This window comes from Puma concolor, chromosome D2 (genome assembly GCF_028749965.1).
Source record: "Puma concolor isolate L17-30 chromosome D2, mPumCon1.1.hap2, whole genome shotgun sequence".
In the NCBI taxonomy this organism is placed as follows: Eukaryota; Metazoa; Chordata; class Mammalia; order Carnivora; family Felidae; genus Puma; species Puma concolor.
In genome coordinates this window covers 20,716,219-20,741,480 of record NC_141677.1, presented here as the reverse complement: position 1 = coordinate 20,741,480, position 25,262 = coordinate 20,716,219, and the positions used below count along the sequence as shown (strand labels likewise).

At 36.1% G+C, this 25,262-nt stretch overlaps 1 protein-coding gene across 2 annotated transcripts in view; it reads right to left on the bottom strand.

Annotated features, from left to right (window-relative positions):
• Positions 1-1,812: 1,812 nt before the first annotated feature.
• The window catches only part of UBE2D1 (ubiquitin conjugating enzyme E2 D1), a 35,474-nt gene continuing 12,024 nt past the window's right edge, over positions 1,813-25,262 (bottom strand). The window contains exons 2-8 of one of the 2 annotated variants that reach the window (XM_086679747.1): positions 11,461-12,556; positions 10,166-10,229; positions 10,041-10,072; positions 7,915-7,992; positions 6,266-6,371; positions 3,433-3,526; positions 1,813-2,685 (exon numbers count right to left, since the gene is read on the bottom strand). In XM_086679747.1, the coding sequence (XP_086535873.1) occupies positions 2,640-2,685; positions 3,433-3,526; positions 6,266-6,371; positions 7,915-7,992; positions 10,041-10,049 (333 nt within the window). In that variant the 5' untranslated portion in view covers positions 10,050-10,072; positions 10,166-10,229; positions 11,461-12,556 and the 3' untranslated portion in view covers positions 1,813-2,639. The remainder of the gene's footprint in view (positions 2,686-3,432; positions 3,527-6,265; positions 6,372-7,914; positions 7,993-10,040; positions 10,073-10,165; positions 10,230-11,460; positions 12,557-25,262) is intronic. The other variant, XM_025917938.2, reaches the window with a different exon arrangement.

Genomic DNA, 25,262 nt, shown 5'->3' with positions numbered 1-25,262 from the left:
GACATTTTTTTCAAGTTTTTTTAAAAGTTACTCTTTTGAATATTAACTTTCAGGGTTCCTCTTGTTTCTGTGTTTCTTTCTCACCTGATGCCTTATGATCCTTTGCAATTTATAAGTAGTTGATCTACAAAGTAAATTTTTCACTTTCCTTAAATAGTTTAAGGATGGGGGCAAGGAGATAAATTAAAGCAAAAATGAATAATCATATATGGTTTACATAGGTAGGTGTAAAGCCTGTACCGCAGGAACCACATGCTTTTTAGTTGGGGGATGCAAGTCAGGTTACCCTTACAACTTGTATTACTGATTTACTATATGTGGCAGTTACAAGTGTCCAGAATCCAATTTGAATATGGTTTCCAACTGTCTTGGACCACCCAAGACTTCAAAAGGTTAAAATCCTAAATCTCCAAAGACTATTCATTTTCCTCACTCCAAAGCAGTCCCTAAATTAATGGTTAATCCATGGAGGAAGTTCCCTGCTTTGAACTTGCAGTTGTACAAGGTAATTGATGCACTCTTTGTCAGAATTAAGCAAAAACAACATAACCAAAATGGTGACCTGGCTAATCATTATGCCACTGTTGAACTCTTAAGGTTTTTATTTAATTATGGTAACTTGTGTTCACTCTTCCAGAATCTGGTTGTATAATTCAGATGTAAGCAAAGGCAAACAAGAGTTAGACGACTTTCAAAAACTTTAATAAAGAAAAAAAAAGCCACTTCCAAAAATAAATGCCACACAAATCAAAGTTTTAAAAAAGTGGAAGATATTCAAGAAACAAAATCCTTTACTATCAAAATACACTAAATACTGAAATCTAATGATGTTGAGAGTTCAAATTCTGGGTGAATGTAGCTTATAATCATATAGGTAGTAAAGCAGTGTTTTTCATGATATGTCTGTTTCAAGACATTACTTAATAGTACTTTTTAAGCCTCTATTTTCTTAAACATCCACTTCACAATTCATTTAATTATTTTTACATTCATTTATAAAAACACATTTTCTAACAACAGGTTATTTTGTGCTTTAATAATAATGATCCATGATAAAATACTTAAGTGATTTAAATGCTTCGCTAATTACTACATCAATCACAGATTCTTGTACATTTACACAGCTACTGCAATAATCCAAAGAGCTACAACTCTTCTTAAAAATGACACCCACTCAAGTTTGGTAAGCATGCTAAATAATTAGAAATGTATTTTTTCAAGTTAAAACATTAAACTTTCTAGCTTTCTTTAAAATCTGCAAAGATAACCTGTTTATTTAAATCACTTTTTAACTGGAAATTTATAAAAACAGAGGAAAGCATCATTTTAGAATTTTCTTTATAACATCTTTAGTAAAAAATGGATGTCCTCTTTCAAACTGTGATGACACCAAATGATAAAAATTCTAGCTTTTAAAATGTTAAGAAATACAATGTCCATTTCATCTAGAGGGGCATTTTAATGAATTAAACTAATGTATTTTTCAGGTCTATACTTTCGTCAATGTGGGTGACACTGCCTTATACTCATCACAGTACTTTAGTAAATAATCCATTTAAAATGTGATCCAAGACAAACCTCAGCGTATTCTAAATTCTCTTCTATAACAAGGGACCAATGTATATCATCCTCTAGACTTTTAATACAGTAAACAGATACAAACCTAAAGAAATAGAATTTTTAAAATCAATGGCAATTAATGCTAAACACAACAGACCTCATTCCCACAATTTGGAATTAATTTTCATGCAAAATTTTATAGTTTTTATCCTTACTTATAGATAATTTATTTCTTTAAGTAATCAAGACAAATAGTAGAAAAAGCATTTTATTTATATGGAAAAAGCTACATTAATATCTGTAAAAGATGTCAATATAATATTGCCTATACAGAAAAAAAAATTCAAATGTGAATAGCAACAAATAAAAGTTATACATCTTCCTACTTAGCAGTGCAATTAATTCACATTGCAATAAAGTCAAGTATAACAAAATCAAAACAAGTGTTTCTCCATAATCAGGATACTGAGAATTACAGTGTAAAGATCATTTCAGGTTTAAGAAATCTGCACTCAATCTACAGAATACCCTAAAACAAGGGAGACAGACAGTTAATTCATTTAATTACCAGTTGTTGGGTTTTTTCGATACTGTTCACAGGAAAAAGGTAACGAGTTTAGGTACATGTACATAGAATATATTTAGTCTATACAGTAAAAAAATACAAATTATAAAGTGAGCTAACAAAGAATGAAATCTGAATACAGATTTATAAAACCGATAACATCTTAGACAACACATACAGTATTTCTCATGTAAAAACATCTAGTTTCAGCAAAAAATAATTTGGTTGCTTTTCAGATGCACTGCAGATCTTGTAAGCTGAAGATGCAGATGTCCAAGTATCTTAAAAACCATAATAAATGTCTTTCTCAATGCATACAAAATGACAAATGCTCTCATCACAGTCTTAAGGGTATTTCTGGAAGTCTGTCTTGCTTCAGAAATACATGTAAAATGGATAAAAATAAAAGATTTCATGGTACAATGAAACAGTAAACAGTGCTCAATTTACTGCTAATGTTGAAAAAAACCTAGATTTTACAGTACTCTGGTATATATGAAAATTTTTTTTGTTTTTACATTGCATATTTCTGAGTCCATTCTCTTGCATGTCTGTTGTATCTGTGGGCATACAAAAGGGATATAGTAAAAACATACAAATTGAACCTTTTAGAAGACCTATTTTATATAAAACTGTATATTCTACCATCTTATACTTAATTGCAATAATCGTTCATATGCCAATTATTGGGTCAATGTTAAACCATACATTAAATAAAACAGAAAACAAGTGATTTTTTAACTGATGGATTTCTCTACAACCAATATAAAAAAATACCTAAGTTATAAACAAAAAAATGAAGAAACCAATTTCTAACAAATCTATAAAAGCCAACCCTGAATGGGCATTAATCTGTAAACTGTAAATGAATCAATGGTACCAGCAAAATGAGGCAGCTTGAAAATTAGGTCAGGGTGGAGGCAGTTAGGGATATCTTCTCTTCTGGGGAGAAGATAAGGAATATAGTATTCAATGCTTTCCAATTATCAAATACTTTTATTTTAAATTTATTACCTAGAACTATGTATAGTTCTTTCTATCAAAAAACATGACATATCATGCAAATATAAACATGTACTATTAAATAGTAAAGGATTAAACACTATGTAGGAAGGAACAATATTTTTTATAAAAATATTTTTAAAAGATTTAAAAAAGATTTTTAAAAAATTTTAAAAGGAACAATATCTTCCATTGGAAAGATAATAAGCACAATTAAATGGACTTAAATATATTAATAATACTTATGTTTTGGCAGACTACCTAGAAATACTTCTAAGCAGAAACTAATATAAGTAAACACTTACTTTTCTTTGTCTGATTTATAGATTTGTGCAATATCTGGTACTAAGGGGTCATCGGGATTAGGATCACAAAGTAGAGAACATATGGACAATAAAACTAGATTGAAAAGAGAACATCACATTAGATAATGATCTATTTTATACAGTCACATGTATGAAAATGACTTCACTGAATACAGACAATGAACTTACAAAGAAAACAAAATAAAATAAACATATTAAATTACATTTTAGATTATCTTTGGTTAGGAGCAAGTATTTTTAATATTTAAAATTATAAAATTACCATACAATGTATATAATAAAAAATTACTAAAACTTTTGAAGTTTTATATTCTATTTGAATTTCTACTTATTTAAAAAATGCGCATCTCTAAAGTAACTATTAACAACATGTAAACTCAAGAGTTCTCTACAAAAATATTTTTAGGTAATACGTATACACCCCAAATATGGTACCTAATCAAAACATTGTTAGAACGTATCCTAACTTTAGATATTTCTTAGAGATATTTTTGTATTTTAATGAGAAAATTATCTAATGCAGAAGATCTATGTTCTAATCAATTCAAATTAAAGCAATCAAATTACAGTTAACAGTCCAAAAACCATTTCGGACTCATGTTTATGCACTTTTTTACTTTGACTTGGTGCTATAGTTTGCCTACCAAGAAGAAACATTTGTCAGATTTTTTAATGAATCTTTTATTCCATACACATTTGTATCACTCATTTAAACATAATGTGAACAGTTATCAACACATAGCTTGTATAGTATATTAAAATGTAAGTGAAAATTGAAAAAGTAGTTGTTTACTGCCATGTCAAAATACAAATTCAAACAGCTACATTTAAAAAAAAATCTAAGTATCTGAAAAAGTAAGGAACAAGGACTCTGGTTCCTCATTTGTCTGCTTCAATTGCATGCTACCACTTCTGAGGGGGTACAAGGAGTCTTTGGAACAATATTTCATCTTCACCCACCTCTATGTGCCTTTACCTTTTCCTACTCTTACAAATCCACAAGTGAATGTATAAAGCAGAGTTAATTCTTAAATGATACAGACAAGGGGTTGCTCAGGGCTAATGAGAAAACTAATATTTTATTCATCTTCCTTATCTGCCCAGTGAAATTTTATGCCTTGTATATTAAACCAATAGGGTAAATTATCTGGGCCCACATCCCTAGAAAGTTTCCATACTGAACTCATGATAAAAAGCAAAATAAACCATTTAAAATATTAAAAAGTGAAAAATGCACAAATGAGCAAAAGTATAAGCTACCCTATAAAATAACCAAGAGGGAAGTTCTTCATTCCCCACTCTTGCTGTCAAGAGCCAGGTGCCCTGATTTCACGATCATGCACACAAATCAAATGTTTTAAGATAAGGAAAAAGGTAGTAATAGTTAACATTCATTTGAGTGCTTACTATGTGCCAGATGCATAGTGACCTTATATGGTAATACTATTATAATTCCCATTTTACAGATGAGGAAACTGAGGCTATTAGAAATTCTTCTTAAAGGATAGTTTCCAGAAGCCAACCATACTAATAAATATTTATAAAAAGCTGCAAGAGTTAGGAGATAAATGCTTAACATCTGGCAGTCTGCCATTTCTTTTATATGTGTAAGTACTTAAGCACTTATGCCAAATGAATTTCATTTTGTGATACCATTCCAGGAAAAGAGTATATTAATTTGAATAACCCTTCGACAGAAAATTTTTCCTACATCTACTGCACAACAGTTACACTATGTGAGATTTTTTAAAAAGACACTAGAATCGACATGAACATTTTAAACAAATATTTTAGGTCAGAAAAGCTGCCAGTCATAATAACTAGCTGACCTGAAGGGCTACTACTTACCTAATATTTGAAATAATTATGGCTGTGGATGCTGCTTCCTATAATCCTTATCACTTTTATAAAAAATAAGTTAAACATTCAGGTAGCATTTATTTAAAAGACATTTTAAATGACCATAGATTCCTCCCCTGAATCCTTCAAGAGAAGTAAGTTTTCCTAAATGTTAAAAAAATTTTACAAAAGGGAAAACTACCAAATTACTTCAGGGGCAGATGCTTCTAACTCAAAACAATATTTTGAACAGTCAGGTTCTCTTCTGCTAGAGAAACAAGACATGAATTAAGAGGGCTGGCACAGGAAATAGTATTGGCTAATAACAAAAAGGCTTCAGATAGTCTAGGGTACATATCTGATAATTTAGCAAAGAACAAAACTATATATCTGTGAAAGATGAGAATCCACAGGGATTATGTTATCAGTCATTACAATAATGTTATTAATTATTCAAAGTTTAGACTAACATGCTAAATGTAGTGCATTATTCTAAAGAGTGAAATGTGTCATTCATTTTAAATCAGTTATCAGCCTAATCAGGTATTTCCTAGATGAAGTAAAAGATACAAAGCTTTACTCATTACATCAACAATCCCACATAATAAATGAGGCAGCTGGTCCCAAAATCTTATTTTTACTCTATCTCTGTCTCTCTCTTTAAAGCCCAAACTAAAGGGGCAAAATGTCAACAGGCTTATCCAAATTTCTAGCTCTAACATTTAAGATTTCTCTCATTTTATCATTTATATTTGCCCATCAACCCGTCCCCATAAGTTAACTGCTAAAAGCAAAAGAGTAATAGAAGAACTAGGTAAGAAAAGCAAAATCAAAGCAGGAGAAAACACAGATTATTTTTTCTTTAACTTTAGTCCCTGAATACTTCTGCTAATACTTCCTTAAATATTTAGTCCCTAAATATTTTTTCTGTCTCACTGTTATCAGCTGTTATAAATCTGATAAATGAAATTACCTTTTGATACAGTCAGAGCTGGTGACCATTGTGACCTCAGGATATCAAGACAAATACTTCCATTACTGTTTATGTTTGGATGGTAAATTTTTGTTGTGAAAGCAATCTAAAAACAAAACAAAAATGTGACAATCCATGATCTATGAACAAAGAGAACCAATTTGCTCTAGAATTTTATATGACCTTAGAGGAGAAATGTATTCAACACAAATTGAGCATCTACTTTGTGCATACATAGCTACTGGGAGTATGAAAGCAAAAAGAGTCAGTATCCCCTTTCCCCGCCCCCCCCCCCCTGGGAATTGAGAACTATTTTTGGAATATAATAAATAAGCCTATAATAGCTGGTATGACTGGCTGAGTAGTACCTGAATAATTAACCATGGCTTCCATCATCCCTCAAAGTAATCCTTTTCTTAATTTGAAAAATCACTGATACTTACAAGTGATGCCTGGATCTACAAATAGAGTGCTGACATTGTTGCAGAGGGAAGTTGCAGGGCCTCAGCCTGTTACTTATCCTAAGGAATCTGCTAACAATTCTAATCTTCCACAAGAGTTATTGTTATATTGTTTCATAAATATAATGTTAGTCAGGTGTTCTTAAAATATAAAATAATTATTTCAAGTGACAGAATTTGTTAACAAATCTGTCCCTCCTTGATGTCACCATCATTTATTTTCTCTTCAGGTCTAGTCTAAATTTAATTTAATAAGAACATGTTTTTATTTTCCCTACCATACTTAATAAAGGGGCTGTGTCATATTTACTTTTGTAGTCCCCCATGTAACAGAACATTGGAGGTGCTCAATAAATTTTTGTTGAATACTTAAGAACTGAGAAATAAGGTCAACTTTGGAAAGATAATCCTCTGAACAGAAAAGTCTGATTTTTGGGGGCACCTGGGTGGCTCAGTCGGTTGAGTGTCCGACTTCGGCTCAGGTCATGATCTCACGGTCTGTGAGTTCGAGCCCCACGTCGGGCTCTATGCTGACAGCTCAGAGCCTGGAGCCTGCTTCGGATTCTGTGTCTCCCTCTCTCTCTGCCCCTCCCCCGCTCATGCTCTGTCTCTCTCTCTCTGTCAAAAATAAACATTAAAAATAAAAATTAAGGGGCGCCTGGGTGGCGCAGTCGGTTAAGCGTCCGACTTCAGCCAGGTCACGATCTCGCGGTCCGTGAGTTCGAGCCCCGCGTCGGGCTCTGGGCTGATGGCTCGGAGCCTGGAGCCTGTTTCTGATTCTGTGTCTCCCTCTCTCTCTGCCCCTCCCCCGTTCATGCTCTGTCTCTCTCTGTCCCCCCAAAAAAAATAAATAAATGTTAAAAAAAAAAATTTTTTTTTTAAATAAAAATTAAAAAAAAAAAAAGTCTGATTTTAGACCATTAAAAAATTTCCCAAACTACATATATATCTAATGAGGAGGGGGGAAAAAAAGGTAAAGAAGCTAATTTATAGTATATCAGATACCACCTTTTGTTTTACAGATATAGTCCAATATTTGAGTAAGAAAGCATATTTTAGATTCAGTGATTTTACAGAATAGTTTGAACATGCTAATCTACCCAGAGTCTCTGACATCATGAACATATCTTGGGGTAGAAAGTAAAATCCTTGATAAAGGAGTCACACCAATCATAAAACTAAAAATACCTTTGGTGGCTTAAAAGGATAGTCTGTCGGAAAATGTACAGTGAGAAAGAAGACTCCACCTTGATAGGCGCTATCAGGCTGAAATTACAAATATTTGCATCAGTGTTTGGTTATTATATTTATTTAATAACCTAAGATGATTTCCCCCCAAATATATTTGAAAAAAAAATGCCATCATTTTGTCATAAGTTCAAATCATTTACCTTAAAAACAGGTTTCCCTTTGCAGGTATGAAGGAAGACAACAATCATGATGGTTAAACATAAAAATCGCACACACACAGTAGTGTGACTTACTCAAACAGGTCTGTTTATGAGTAAAGATTTTTAAAGATCAGTATACACGCAAGATTGCTTTGAGAAAAGAAGAATTTTCTGCAACAGTAATCAGTATGGGAAAAAAGGTTAGGGCTATGTTTACCTTTTTATTTCTGATAGTCCTATAAGAAAGGGGCAAGAATAGAGATAAACTAAAAAGACCAAGTTATAAAAAGGAAAGGCTAAGTAACACACAATGCAGACCTCCAATCTTCACTCAGTAACAGTTAAACCCTAAAATTCTATTTTGACTCCTTTATATTTAATTAAATTTATCATGTTAAACTACCACTTTGGTAATAACAGCAAGACTATCATTATTTCCTTAAGTTTCTGCATATACATTAGAGAACTGTACAGTGTAATTATTCTTACTAGTTTAATTCTAGTTCATCAAAAATTATAAGGAATGTGGAAAATTTAAGTAATTACAATCAACAGATATGGTCTGCTCAGATATTCAAATCATATTATAGAGTGGCATGTATGCATTACTAAAATAAAGGGGGGGATGAGTAACATCATTTGTAACCATTTGCTACATGTGATTCACCTAAGAAATATCTGTGAAGGGCTATATTTCAAGTGGTTAGGGTGGGCCTTTTAATAATAGTATTTTGAAGGTTCTTAGTAAGCAATGAAAAACAAATACCTAGATTCTTACTGTTGTTATTTAAATAAGTATGTTGCATTTTACCCTTTGGTAAGCTAACTTAATATAACAATTTAGTAATTTGAGACATTTTCCTAGGACTCCAGCTCTGAAAATTCAGTAATTGCTATTGTTTTTAAAAGTGAAACACAAGGCAATATGATTAAAACCTCTAAGGCTTACTAGATACAGCTCTTTCAGGGGAGGGAAGAGAGAATGATGTTCATGGAAACATGCTACTAGTATACTCTCACCCAGAAGGTTGTCAATGCCCATTCTTATGCAATCAGTTTTTTGTGCACAAAAGAAAAGCCTGTTTCAAGTCATAACTGCCTCTTAGGTATAGAAAGAAATAATCTTAACAAAGGTGGTTAAGTGTTAAGAAAAGCCAATCATAAAATCACAGGTAATTCTGAGTTCAGTACAATACACCAAAACTAAAAACAACCAATCGTGAGGTGGCAAAGACAGATCCATTGCAATATCTCATCCATTCTCTCACACATGTGAACAGTGAAGAAAGTTATTGTAAACTGGTGCTTGTTACTTGCAGGTATTCCATTACTGAGTTAATGAGACTCATTTCTAACCTACAAAACTTGGTGATGTGACAATAATGCTTAGTTCTGAACAACTGACTTTTGTGTTTAAAAACAGATGGGGTGCCTGTGTGGCTCAGTTGGTTAAGCGGCCGACTTTGGCTCAGGTCATGATCTCACGGTCCGTGAGTTTGAGCCCCGCGTCGGGCTCTGTGCTGACAGCTCAGAGCCTGGAGCCTGTTTCAGATTCTGTGTCTCCCTCTCTCTGACCCTCCCCTGTTCATGCTTTGTCTCTCTTTGTCTCAAAAATAAACAAACGTTAAAAAAAATTTTTTTTTTAAACAGATAAAGCAAACACACAGCCTGGTTGCACTATGCATGATCGATGACTGTGTAATGATCAAGGATGTGGCAAAGGAAAAATCACAGTGATCCTAGCAAGTATTTGCCACCATTGCTTTAGAAAATTATCATAAATCCTTTAACCGTATTTTTCTTCCTGAGTGATTCAGAGTACAAAAAAACTCCACCTTAGCTACAAACATCTGATCACAGGTGAAATGGCAAGAATGAAGTATGGCTGAGAGAATTAATTTCATATTTGTGAATCATACTTACAGGTCCCATAATAGTTGCTTGCCAGTGGAACACTGAAACAAACAAAGGAGTTTTGGAGTCATTAACAAGTGTTCAAACCTATATGATTAATGGTAGCAAAATCCTAGCAAGAAAGCAATGCTTACAGTCATCTCCCACAGGTCCAGCTGAACAATGAGCAGGTGGGTCACGTTGTAGATCACTTAATTCCTGTAGCAAAGCAAAAATACTTAAGGTTAATTGTTTTTCCAGTGACACAATCATAATAATTCATGAAGACACAAACTATTGTCTTTGTATAGAATAGACACAAACTATTTACTTCAAAATAATTTTAGGCAGTTCTATTCAAAATATGAAACAGTCAATGTACTGTTACTGACTGGTAGAAGAGGATGGGAGGTATGAAATTCCTTTGTGAGATAGCTCCAAACCTTGAAAAAATTAAATTGATTACAATAGTTTTTCTCTAATATTCCTAAGACAAAAATATTTATGAGTATCTACTGTATTCAAAGTAATTTATGTAAGTGCTAGATATATAAGAATGCTATAGAGGTGTCTTGGTAGCTCAGTCTGTTAAGCATTCAACTCTTGATACCAGCTCAGGTCATGATCTCATGGTCATGAAATTGAGCCCCATCCCTGCTTGGGATTCCCTCTCTGCCCCTCCCTTGCTCATGCAAATGCTCTCTCATGTAAAAAAAAAAAAAAAAAAAAAGCGCCTATACTATAAGAATATATGAAGAACAACTTCAGTAGGTTTACAATCTACTTTGGGAGTGATGGCTGACAGCCAAATGGATATTGAAAGAACAACCTGAAGATTAAATGGGAAGAAAGGAGAGAAGTCAGGCCATATTTGAAAGCCTGGCACATTGATTCATATGCTCTTTTCTGCTCTCAAGGAAGCAAATGAAGGATCATGGAAATGACAGTTGGCCAGTCCTGGGTTGACATTCTAGTTCTGCCATAACTAGCATCATAAGCCTTGGAGAAATCATTTAACTTCCTTACCTTCACCCCAAATTTGAAAGGTATAAATTCAATATAAAAGATTATACATTAGGACTGAAGTACCCACTTCAAGTTTGGAAGATCAGAATGTCTTTGAGGAAGTGGCATCTAAGTTGAAAAATAAGGATGAATGGGAATTTGTTTTGGGAGAAATGAGTGACACTGTGAGGTAGAGTGGCAAAAGATGAGGCTGAAAATGTAGGCCAGGCCGACAACTGAGAACAATACACATCATACCAAGGATTGGGGGTTTTAAGAAGCTGCATGATCTGATTTGAAAGATGGCTGACTGGTCTTTGTATAGAACAGATTAGAGATGCAAAAGAGGAGAAGCTATTAGTATAGGTCAGAAAAATGAGGCTTGGGGTGGAGAAGTAGCAATGAGATAAAAGTGGATAGAAATGAGATGTTTTGAAGAGCTTACCTCTCACAGGGTTTCATGATGAAATTACATGTATAGAGTTAAGGAGAGAGGTCACAGATATTTATCATGAAGATTAGTGGCAGCTAACATGTACTCCATGTTTTATTGTCCTAACCACTTCAGGGGGTAGGTGTTATTATGGTACCCATTTTACAGGTGAAGAATAAAGGCAAACGTTTCACTGTGTCTCTTTATAACTAGTATAGGGTAGAAGTAGGATTCAAAACCTGGCAAACTTCTAGCTTTTTAGCTTCACAAATGTAGATTCCATTACTGAGATGGAATACTAAAAGACAAGTTTGTTTGGAAAGTACACATATTGAAACAGGGATCCCTGTGGTATCAAAGGGAGATTCAGTTAATCATGCATGCAGATCTGGACTTTAAAAGAGAACTAGGTTAGAAACTGGAAAATCGTTGTCTCTACCTGGTACTTAAAACTGTTGGATTGATATAAACCTTTCCATGGGAACACATTTAAATACTGTGTTTCATCAAATCTAAGATGCCATCGAACATAAATTACATCCTTATTTTCTGTACCAACAATTAAGGAGAAATGCTACCAATTAAGATACCATCAATTATAAGATGAATCCAGATTTTAGACATGCTACAATGAAAAATATGTGCACCTTAGAATCATTGTATAATTACAGCAATGAGTTCAGTGTTCTAACAGAGACAAATATGGAAGAGGATGTGGTAGGAAAGGCCTTCCTAAGAAAGTGACATATGAGCTTAAAACTGAGCCAAATGCAAACTCTGGTCTCCTTCTTCCAAATCTTCTCCAGTATATCTTGGTACTTTCATTTTGTTTTTGTTGCTGTTATCTTCACAGCTGGTGCTATATTCTTCTTCCTGATAAGAATTTAACACAGTTAGCAGCTTCTTTGCTCCAGGTATAGTTGAACAATAAAGAGGAAGATTTCAGTCTTTGACTTAGCAAAAATGGTCAAAAAGCAAGGCTTGGAACTTCAAGTCCAGGTGCCATTACTCACTTGCCATATGATCTTGGGCAAAACATTTTTTTTTTCCTCTCTAAACCTTAGTTTTCTTCAATGTAAAGTGGCATTTGTACCTTTATCCATAGTTTCTATAACAAACAAGAGAAATGATACATGTGAAATGTACAGCAATCCCTGACATGTAGTAAGCCTTCAAGTAAATGTTACGTTAATATGGAATGGATAACTGTACAATTCTCTAGTAGCAGAATGCAATTATTGAACAGTTTAAATGACTGGGGGAGGGGTGTTCCCAAGTCACAGATCCATTTTAGATGACTGTGCTTTATTTAATAGTTTTCTAATCTGGGCTTTTAGGAGATTACTTCTGAAAATATTAATCACGTTGAGTTTTCTAAACATTAGTGTAAATGGATAAATAGGACTAGTTTGCCCTTATCTTAACTACAAAACTAGTTGTTTAGAAAATGAGTTTCCATAGTTAAAAAAACTGGAAGTTATAAATAACTTCCATACAGCTTTTACAGAACTATTGTATGTGTGAATATATCAAATATACATAAATACATAAATTTATTTTGTATACTAACAACTCGATATTAATTTTATTTGTAATAGCCTTGAATCATGTTCAAATTTTAAATGTTAAACTGTTCTTCAAATCTCCTTAACATATTATAGAAAAATAAAGGTTATCTTGTTTTTATATTTTTGTGCCCTGATTCTACCTCCTGTTAGGAGCGGTTAGAGCTCAGGACAAGAGAGAAAATCTCACAACTGAACTGTAAAGGTTATGTTCTTAAGTTGTCTATTTAAAGCTCAGTTATTATAGGAAAGAAGCAGCTGACAGTACATCAAACATTCTTAACAGTGAGATTGATCATTACTTACTAATAATGACACTAATGCTTAGGTGAGGAGACTAACACATCCTAGACTTTTTAGGCGTCTAAATATCTAAGGTTCTATACCTTTCTTAAACCACATCTCTAGAAATATGCCCTGATATATTTGGAAATATATAAATGAAACTATTTTGTCTAGGTACAGACAGAACCAACAGAAAACAAAAGGCTCAAAATATACTCTCCCTCACCCAGAAAACTACAGATTCCTAAAACTGAATAAAGAAAAATGAGGAATTCTGAGACTTGCTAAGGGGGTGAAATATATAACAAACAAAAACTAAAACCAAAGAAACCAAAACCCCACCCTTTTGTTCTTAGTCTATTCAGCAGCCAGTGTACTTTTAAGATAGGACACACACACACACACACACACACACACACACACACACACAAAGCAAGAACCACTTATCCTTGTTAAATTGTCTCTTCTGATTTAGTTTACTCCAAGTTTTTCAAAAACTGTCTTATTATTGATTTATAGTTTTTCTGATTTAATTGGCATTCTTACTTCTCTACTTCTATCATCACAGCCACATAAATTTTCTATTAAAAATAATTTAGTGACTTATGTTATTTCAAAAGGAAATTCTAGGATTAGTAATCTCTTCCTTTGCTCCTCTCTCCACTGTCTCTGTAAGAATCATCACTGAATTATACAAATTGCTCAAGTCCATAAGATCCTGATGTAAGAGCCAAAACCTAACTTCACATTTCTTACTGCTCATGGAAGCCGCTCTAAAATACAGTTCACAACCCGACCCTGGCTCTGACTTCCTGAACACTTCTTCCTATTCCACCAAGTACCTCGAAATCTAGGATGTACACTATAGGTAGTCTCCAAATAACTGTTTCATTTTAATCCCTTGCCTAGGCCTCCTCATGGCCATGCTTTTACCTCACACTGACTAAAGGCAAAAGGTCTCAAAGACAAAGCATTTAAAACCATTTATTTTTTAAAAATATTTTTATTATTTATTTTTGAGAGACAGAGAGACAGACTGAGAGCAGGGGAGGGGCAGAGAGAGAGGGAGGGGCACAGAATCCAAAGCAGGCTCCAGGCTCTGAGCTGTCAGCACAGAGCCCAACCCGGGGCTCGAACTCACAAACTGCAAGATCATGACCTGAGCCGAAGTCGGACGCTTAACTGGCTGAGCCACCCAGGCGCCCACTTTTGTAACTTTTTAAAGAAAAAATAGTGAAATTTTACTCAGGTTCTTAGTTATTTTTAAAAAGATGAAAAGACACTTTTTTTCCACTACACTTAAACATCTTCTCTTTTCACTAAATAATTTTTGTAAGAGGAAAACCGAGGAACTATCTTAGTACATATCTTAATACATATATAATATATGTACTAAGGAGACATAACAAATAAATTCAGTGTGGGGTCCCAGAATGGATCCTCAAATAGGAAAAGAACAGTAGAAAAACTGGTGAAATCTGAGTTAGGTCAGGAGTTTAGTTTATAGTATTGTACTTAATGTTACTTTTTTCATTTTGATAGATGTACTATGGTTATGTAAGTTGTAGATATTAGGGAAAAATAGGTGAAGGATACATATGAATTTTTTGTATCATTTTTTGTAACTTTTCTCTAAGACTAAATTTATTTCAACGTAATAATAACGTAAAACATTTTTTTTGTAGATTTTGTACATTTTTCTAAAACTTAATCCACTACTTTCCTTCTCAAGCTTACTTCTTCTCCTGTGTTTCCTAGATCTACTAATAGAGTATTAGTCTCCCAGTCACAAGGCTCAAAAATCTCAGCATCGTTTTGACTCTTTCTCTTGTCCTTCATGTATAGTCAGATGAAGAGTACAATATATTCTCAATATCTGTTACACTGCTTATCACAGTTACCTCAACAACCAATTATAGTACAACTATAATTGCTTCCCAAATCTATGCATTATGTGTAGAATAATCTTCTAAAAGCACAGCTCTATTTCATCTTCCTTTAGAAAATTTCACTGGCTCCCGCATTGTTTATTAAAACCAAACCTAACCAATGAACTCAACCCTACTCAATTGGGTTCTCTTTCACAAGCTTGCCCAATAATACTCCAAAGAAGTCCCATGGGTTTTCTAAAACACCTTCAGGAGGTCTATGCAGACAGCATTAATTTCATGATAAAACTAACATGTTATTTACCTTTTTTCACTCTCAATATCTCATGAGTATACAGTGGAGTTTTCCAGTTATATGGCATGTGATATTGTAACAGACTGAATTCCTAAGCAGATATGAGGATTCAACTATCATGTAATTCTTAGATTTTGATTTTTTTAATTCTTATTTATTTTGAGAGAGAGAGAGCACAAGCAGGGGTGGGGCAGAAAGACAGAGACCGAATCCTAAGCAGGCTCTGCACTGACAGTGCAGCTCCAACGTGGGGCTCAAACTCATGAACCGTTAGATCATGACCTGAGCCGAAGTCAAGAGTTGGATGCTTAACCAACTGAGCCACCTAGGTGCCCGTGGAAAAGTTATTTTTAAATAAAAATGTTACTTGATGTTAATATGTAATGGTTCTGTTATTTCTAAATTACTATTTTTAAATTTGTTTTTGTTTCTCATATGGTAAATATTAATAGATATAACCCATACAAACAAAAAAGCTCTTTGAAGCCCTCAATGCTTTTAATACAAGGAGGTCCTAAGAACCAAAAGTTTGAGAGCATCTAGTCAGGTTCCACCTGATTACTTGGTTGTAACAAGGCTAAATTTTCTGGCCTTCACAATTTTCTTTCTCCTAAAATAATCTTTCTGTTTCCCTATGCCCAAAATTTACCCATTCTCCTTAATAGTGGCCATCTTCTCAACAGTCACTGACCACAAGTTTTGGGGTCAGACTTGGATGAAATCTGGCCTTGCACTAACATTTACTAGCTGTGTGACTCTGGGCAACTTAACCTCTTTGAGTATCAAGTGCCTCATCTAGGGACATCACTGGTAACCCTGAAGAACTATATTGAAAATTGAATGAAAATGCAAAAGTACCTAAATATTTGGCATATATAATAATAAGAACTTATTTCTTCCCTCCTTTTCCTCTTCTACCAGAATGTTGTTTTTTTTTTAAACTAGGGTTTTAATGCATTTTATTCACGGATTCCTCCATAACCCTTAGCACAATGCCTTTCATATAGGGTGTGTGATATAATTTCAGCTAACCAATAAAATTTAAGGAAAAACATGATCAGCAGGGAATAGACAACTCAAATTTCAATCTTTTAGAAATACAAATGATTAGGGTGCTTGGGTGGCTCAGTCAGTTAAGCGTCCAACTTTGGCTCCATTCATGATATCATCTCCAGTTCGAGCCCTGCATCATGCTCTGTGCTGACAGCTTGGAGCCTGGAGCTTGTTTCAGATTCTGAGTCTTGCTCACTCTCTGCCCCTCCCCCGCTCATGATCTGTCTCTCTGTGTCTCTCTTTCTCAAAAATAAATAAAAACATTAAAGAAATGCAAATAATTAGACTTGGCAACAGAATCAGAATCAATTATTCCCTTAGGTAGCCATGTACACTACATATAATAAAAAGAGTATTGTAATAACAGGTGTTAAGAGAGAAGAGTACAGTTCACTTAAAAACACCGAGGTGGCCTTTTAAGTAACATATAATCATACCTAAAAATGAATCTCAAAAGAATATTAATCATTAAAGTAGTAAAAATCATGCTACTGAGATTCCGTGTCTCCCTCTCGCTCTCTGCCCCTCCCCTGCTTGCCCTCTGCCTCTCCCTGTCTCTCAAAAATAAATAAACATTTAAAAAAAATTAGGATGGCTAAAATAAGAGATAGACAATAACAGTATTTTTGAAGATGTGGAGAAGTTGGAGCCCTTATACATTGGTGCAGCCACAGGTTGGCAGTTCATCAAAATGTTAAATACAGGAGAGAGGGAAGATGGCGGCGTAGGAAGACGCTGGGCTCACCGCGCTTCCTGCTGATCACTTAGATTCCACCTACACCTGCCTAAATAACCCAGAAAACCACCAGAGGATTAGCAGAACGGAGTCGCCAAGCGCAGACGAGAGGCCCACGGAAGAGGGTAGGAAGGGCGGCGAGGCGGTGCGCACTCCACGGACTGGCGGGAGGGAGCCGGGGCGGATGGGCGGCTCGCCGGCCAAGCAGAGCCCCCGAGTCTGGCTTGCAAAAAGCGGAGGGGCCTGACGGACTGTGTTCCGACAGCAAGCGCGACTTAGAGTCTGGGAGGTCATAAGTTAACAGCTCTGCTCAGAAAGCGGGAAGGCTGGAGCACAAAGGGAAGGAGAGCTGCTGAGCCCCCGGACGACAGAGCTCAGTTTGGTGGGGAACAAAGGAGCTCGCCAGCGCCATCTCCCCCGCCCATCCCCCAGCCAAAATCCCAAAGAGAACCAGTTCCTGCCAGGGAACTTGCTCGCTCCGCGCAAACACACAACTCTGCGCTTCTGTGGAGCCAAACCTCTGGCAGCGGATCTGACTCCCTCCTGCTGCCACAGGGCCCCTCCTGAAGTGGATCACCTAAGGAGAAGCAAGCTAAGCATGCCCCTCCTGCCCCTGTGCACCTTACCTACCCACCCCAGCTAAGACGCCAGATCCCCAGCATCACAAGCCTGGCAGTGTGCAAGTAGCCCAGACAGGCCACCCCACCCCACAGTGAATCCCGCCCCTAGGAGAGGCGAACAGAAGGCACGCACCAGTCTGACTGTGGCCCGAGCGGTGGGCTGGGGGCAGACATCAGGTCTGACTGCGACTCCGCCCACCAACTCCAGTTATACACCACAGCACAGGGGAAGTGCCCTGCAGGGCCTCACCATGCCAGGGACTATCCAAAATGACCAAGCGGAAGAATTCCCCTCAGAAGAATCTCCAGGAAATAACAACAGCTAATGAGCTGATCAAAAAGGATTTAAATAATATAACAGAAAGTGAATTTAGAATAATAGTCATAAAATTAATTGCTGGGCTTGAAAACAGTATAGCTGACAGCAGAGAATCTCTTGCTACAGAGATCAAGGGACTAAGGAACAGTCACAAGGAGCTGAAAAACGCTTTAAACGAAATGCATAACAAAATGGAAACCACCACGGCTCGGATTGAAGAGGCAGAGGAGAGAATAGGTGAACTAGAAGATAAAGTTATGGAAAAAGAGGAAGCTGAGAAAAAGAGAGATAAAAAAATCCAGGAGTATGAGGGGAAAATTAGAGAACTAAGTGATACACTAAAAAGAAATAATATACGCATAATTGGTTTCCCAGAGGAGGAAGAGAGAGGGAAAGGTGCTAAAGGTGTACTTGAAGAAATAATAGCTGAGAACTTCCTGATCTGGGGAAGGAAAAAGGCATTGAAATCCAAGAGGCACAGAGAACTCCCTTCAGACGTAACTTGAATCGATCTTCTGCACGACATATCATAGTGAAACTGGCAAAATACAAAGATAAAGAGAAAATTCTGAAAGCAGCAAGGGGTAAACGTGCCCTCACATATAAAGGGAGACCTATAAGACTCGTGACTGATCTCTCTACTGAAACTTGGCAGGCCAGAAAGAATTGGCACGAGATCTTCAGTGTGCTAAACAGAAAAAATATGCAGCTGAGAATCCTTTATCCAGCAAGTCTGTCATTTAGAATAGAAGGAGAGATAAAGGTCTTCCCAAACAAACAAAAACTGAAGGAATTTGTCACCACTAAACCAGCCCTACAAGAGATCCTAAGGGGGACCCTGTGAGACAAAGTACCAGAGACGTCACTACAAGCATAAAACATACAGACATCACAATGACTCTAAACCCATATCTTTCTATAATAACACTGAATGTAAATGGATTAAATGCGCCAACCAAAAGACAGAGGGTATCAGAATGGATAAAAAAACAAGACCCATCTATTTGCTGTCTACAAGAGACTCATTTTAGACCTGAGGACACCTGTAGATTGAGAGTGAGGGGATGGAGAACTATTTATCATGCTACTGGAAGCCAAAAAGAAAGCTGGAGTAGCCATACTTATATCAGACAAACTAGACTTTAAATTAAAGGCTGTAACAAGAGATGAAGAAGGACATTATATAATAGTGACAGGGTCTATCCATCAGGAAGAGCTAACAATTATAAATGTCTATGCGCCGAATACCGGAGCGCCCAAATATATAAAACAATTACTCATAAACATAAGCAACCTTATTGAGAAGAATGTGGTAATTGCAGGGGACTTTAACACCCCACTTACAGAAATGGATAGATCATCTAGACACACGGTCAATAAAGAAACAAGGGCCCTGAATGAGACATTGGATCAGATGGACTTGACAGATCTATTTAGAACTCTGCATCCCAAAGCAACAGAATATACTTTCTTCTCGAGTGCACATGGAACATTCTCCAAGATAGATCATATACTGGGTCACAAAACAGCCCTTCATAAGTTTACAAGAATTGAAATCATACCATGCATACTTTCAGACCACAATGCTATGAAGCTTGAAATCAACCACAGAAAAAAGTCTGGAAAACCTCCCAAAGCATGGAGGTTAAAGAACACCCTACTAACGAATGAGTGGGTCAACCAGGCAATTAGAGAAGAAATTAAAAAATATATGGAAACAAACGAAAATGAAAATACAACAATCCAAACGCTTTGGGATGCAGCGAAGGCAGTCCTGAGAGGAAAATACATTGCAATCCAGGCCTATCTCAAGAAACAAGAAAAATCCCAAATACAAAATCTAACAGCACACCTAAAGGAAATAGAAGCAGAACAGCAAAGGCAGCCTAAACCCAGCAGAAGAAGAGAAATAATAAAGATCAGAGCAGAAATAAACAATATAGAATCTAAAAAAACTGTAGAGCAGATCAACGAAACCAAGAGTTGGTTTTTTGAAAAAATAAACAAAATTGACAAACCTCTAGCCAGGCTTCTCAAAAAGAAAAGGGAGATGACCCAAATAGATAAAATCAGGAATGAAAATGGAATTATTACAACCAATCCCTCCGAGATACAAATAATTCTCAGGGAATACTATGAAAAATTATATGCCAACAAATTGGACAACCTGGAAGAAATGGACAAATTCCTAAACACGCACACTCTTCCAAAACTCAATCAGGAGGAAAGAGAAAGCTTGAACAGACCCATCACCAGCGAAGAAATTGAATCGGTTATCAAAAATCTCCCAACAAATAAGAGTCCAGGACCAGCTGGCTTCCCAGGGGAGTTCTACCAGACGTTTAAAGCAGAGATAATACCTATCCTTCTCAAGCTATTCCAAGAAATAGAAAGGGAAGGAAAACTTCCAGACTCATTCTATGAAGCCAGTATTACTTTGATTCCCAAACCAGACAGAGACCCAGTAAAAAAAGAGAACTACAGGCCAATATCCCTGATGAATATGGATGCAAAAATTCTCAATAAGATACTAGCAAATCGAATTCAACGGCATATAAAAAGAATTATTCACCATGATCAAGTGGGATTCATTCCTGGGATGCAGGGCTGGTTCAACATTCGCAAATCAATCAACGTGATACATCACATTCACAAAAAAAAAGAGAAGAACCATATGATCCTGTCAATCGATGCAGAAAAGGCCCCTGACAAAATCCAGCACCCTTTCTTAATAAAAACCCTTGAGAAAGTCGGGATAGAAGGAACATATTTAAAGATCATAAAAGCCATTTATGAAAAGCCCACAGCTAACATCATCCTCAACGGGGAAAAACTGAGAGCTTTTTCCCTGAGATCAGGAACACGACAGGGATGCCCACTCTCACCGCTGTTGTTTAACATAGTGCTGGAAGTTCTAGCATCAGCAATCAGACAACAAAAGGAAATCAAAGGCATCAAAATTGGCAAAGATGAAGTCAAGCTTTCGCTTTTTGCAGATGACATGATATTATACATGGAAAATCCGATAGACTCCACCAAAAGTCTGCTAGAACTGATACATGAATTCAGCAAAGTTGCAGGATACAAAATCAATGTACAGAAATCAGTTGCATTCTTATACACTAACAATGAAGCAACAGAAAGACAAATAAAGAAACTGATCCCATTCACAATTGCACCAAGAAGCATAAAATACCTAGGAATAAATCTAACCAAAGATGTAAAGGATCTGTATGCTGAAAACTACAGAAAGCTTATGAAGGTAATTGAAGAAGATTTAAAGAAATGGAAAGACATTCCCTGCTCATGGATTGGAAGAATAAATATTGTCAAAATGTCAATACTACCCAAAGCTATCTACACATTCAATGCAATCCCAATCAAAATTGCACCAGCATTCTTCTCGAAACTAGAACAAGCCATCCTAAAATTCATATGGAACCACAAAAGGCCCCGAATAGCCAAAGTAATTTTGAAGAAGAAGACCAAAGCAGGAGGCATCACAATCCCAGACTTTAGCCTCTACTACAAAGCTGTCATCATCAAGACAGCATGGTATTGGCACAAAAACAGACACATAGACCAATGGAATAGAATAGAAACCCCAGAACTAGACCCACAAACGTATGGCCAACTCATCTTTGACAAAGCAGGAAAGCACATCCAATGGAAAAAAGACAGTCTCTTTAACAAATGGTGCTGGGAGAACTGGACAGCAACATGCAGAAGGTTGAAACTAGACCACTTTCTCACACCATTCACAAAAATAAACTCAAAATGGATAAAGGACCTGAATGTGAGACAGGAAACCATCAAAACCTTAGAGGAGAAAGCAGGAAAAGACCTCTCTGACCTCAGCCGTAGCAATCTCTTCCTCGACACATCCCCAAAGGCAAGGGAATTAAAAGCAAAAGTGAATTACTGGGACCTTATGAAGATAAAAAGCTTCTGCACAGCAAAGGAAACAACCAACAAAACTAAAAGGCAACCAACGGAATGGGAAAAGATATTTGCAAATGACATATCGGACAAAGGGCTAGTATCCAAAATCTACAAAGAGCTCACCAAACTCCACACCCGAAAAGCAAATAACCCAGTGAAGAAATGGGCAGAAAACATGAATAGACACTTCTCTAAAGAAGACATCCGGATGGCCAACAGACACATGAAAAGATGTTCAGCGTCGCTCCTTATCAGGGAAATACAAATCAAAACCACACTCAGGTATCACCTCACGCCAGTCAGAGTGGCCAAAATGAACAAATCGAGAGACTATAGATGCTGGAGAGGATGTGGAGAAACGGGAACCCTCTTGCACTGTTGGTGGGAATGCAAATTGGTGCAGCCGCTCTGGAAAGCAGTGTGGAGGTTCCTCAGAAAATTAAAAATAGACCTACCCTATGACCCAGCAATAGCACTGCTAGGAATTTATCCAAGGGACACAGGAGTACTGATGCATAGGGGCACTTGTACCCCAATGTTCATAGCAGCACTCTCAACAATAGCCAAATTATGGAAAGAGCCTAAATGTCCATCAACCGATGAATGGATAAAGAAATGGTGGTTTATATACACAATGGAATACTATGTGGCAATGAGAAAAAATGAAATATGGCCTTTTGTAGCAACGTGGATGGAACTGGAGAGTGTGATGCTAAGTGAAATAAGCCATACAGAGAAAGACAGATACCATATGGTTTCACTCTTATGTGGATCCTGAGAAACTTAACAGGAACCCATGGGGGAGGGGAAGGAAAAAAAAAAAAAAGAGGTTAGAGTGGGAGAGAGCCAAAGCATAAGAGACTGTTGAGAACTGAGAACAAACTAAGGGTTGATGGGGGGTGGGAGGGAGGAGAAGGTGGGTGATGGGTATTGAGGAGGGCACCTTTTGGGATGAGCACTGGGTGTTGTATGGAAACCAATTTGACAATAAATTTCATATATAAATAAAAAAAAATCATGCTACTGCTGCAACTATTTTCAATTTACAGAATGTATGATATTCTAGTAAAATAGCCAAAGACACACAAAATTCTCATTAGTAATTTTTGGGTTTTTTTTTCTGGTTTAGAAGACCTCATAACTCTAAATATTCCATCCTTATTGTTTATTTAGGATGCTTCTGACCTAATGTCAGGATACAGCTTTTGGTTGCTTTTCTGACAGGAGGGTTTGTGCTGAGTTGACCAGGCTCAAAGTAAGGTATCTTCCAACCACTGGCAATCCTTGGTGACAGAGCTGCCCAGGGATAGGGTCGCAGTTTGTGGCAATGACAGAGTTTTTTGTTTTTGTTGTTTTTTGTCCCATGATTAATTTAACCAGTGGACTAATTATAGCAAACGTTTATTAAGCAGTTCCACATCCTATCTAATAGGGATTATGATTCTGTTTTTATACTATTATCCCACCTTTACCCTCCCAATGTTTTAAAGACTTAATGATATCAGGTTATGATGCTTATAAAAATCCTCCTAAGTCACCAGTCAGGCATATTTGTTGATGATTAATCTGAGGCATGAAATTCAAGGAGAACTGATTTGTGGAAAAAAATAACTTCATAAGACACAGTTTAAAAGCTATAATAAAGAGGGCCTCTAGATTCTTAGAAACTTAAAAATGGTTCTGTCTACAAGCAAATACAGTTAAGAGTAGCCATACACCTCAAGAGTCGTCTTCTGAATGTGTTTACTCAAGTTTAGAACATTCTAAGGATCTTAGAAAGTTTCTTCCTAGGACAGAAGTGTGATCTAGTAAGGAACTGGCATAGAATATCTGGACTGACACTAACTACCTTTTAAATAAAAAATAAGTACAAGTATGAAACATTAATAAATAAGGTTATATGATCTAGTAAATTCGGGAAAGCCACATATACTACCTCAAAGACTATCTCCTACTCTACCCCTTTAAACCTGTGGCACACTACAATACTATACTTAAATAAAAATAACCCTTATTTGCAAAAGGTGGATTGCTACAGCACAGAAAACTTAATGTATTTTGTTTTTGTATTAGCCAGTTATTACAAGTAGCAGTTAGGGCTGCCTCATTTTGCCACACAGGGCATAAGCCAAATCCAGGGGGTATCTTTCACACACTTTAATGGGGTGGTATCTCCCTAGGGCTCTATAAAGTTTAATTGCAGAGAGTTGCACATGAAAGAAATGGACAATATATCCTTTAAACCCAACTTAGGATATTATCACTATTTCTGATAAACAAATAGCACTTTTGATGTAGAAGCAAAAGTGATGGTGTTTGACATATGAGTGGGACCATGAGTATTTACTTTATCAATGTATTTCAAATGGAAAGAAAACAATGGCAAACTTAGCCTTCAAAAATTAAAAGTGAAGTCAGCAGCATTCTAGTGGAGGAAAAGAAAAATTTTTTCAATAGATGGTCATCTGGGTATCCATACGGGAAAAAAATAAACCTTGACCTCTCCCACTTCAAACCATATCCAAAAGTCAATTCTAAATAGATCATAGGTTTACATTTAAAAGATAAAATAATGCTTTTAAAAGGAAACATAAAATGTCTTCATGACCTTGGAGGAGACAGAAACTTCTTAAGCAGGACACAAACAAAGAGCACTACCCATAAGGGAAAAAATAAAAAATTTGGACTGGACTAAAATCAAGAACATTTGTTCATCGAAAGACACATTAAAAGTATTAAAGGGCAAGCAAACCATCAAACAGAAGAAAATATTTGTAATATACATATCTGACAAAAGAACCACATCCAGAATATGTAAAATCTTTATCTACAATTTTTATTTTTTTAATTTTTTTTTCAACGTTTATTTATTTTTGGGACAGAGAGAGACAGAGCATGAACGGGGGAGGGGCAGAGAGAGAGGGAGACACAGAATCGGAAACAGGCTCCAGGCTCTGAGCCATCAGCCCAGAGCCCGACGCGGGGCTCGAACTCACGGACCGCGAGATCGTGACCTGGCTGAAGTCGGACGCTTAACCGACTGCGCCACCCAGGCGCCCCATCTACACATCAATTTTTAAAAGACAGATTCGAATAGGCACTTTATAAAA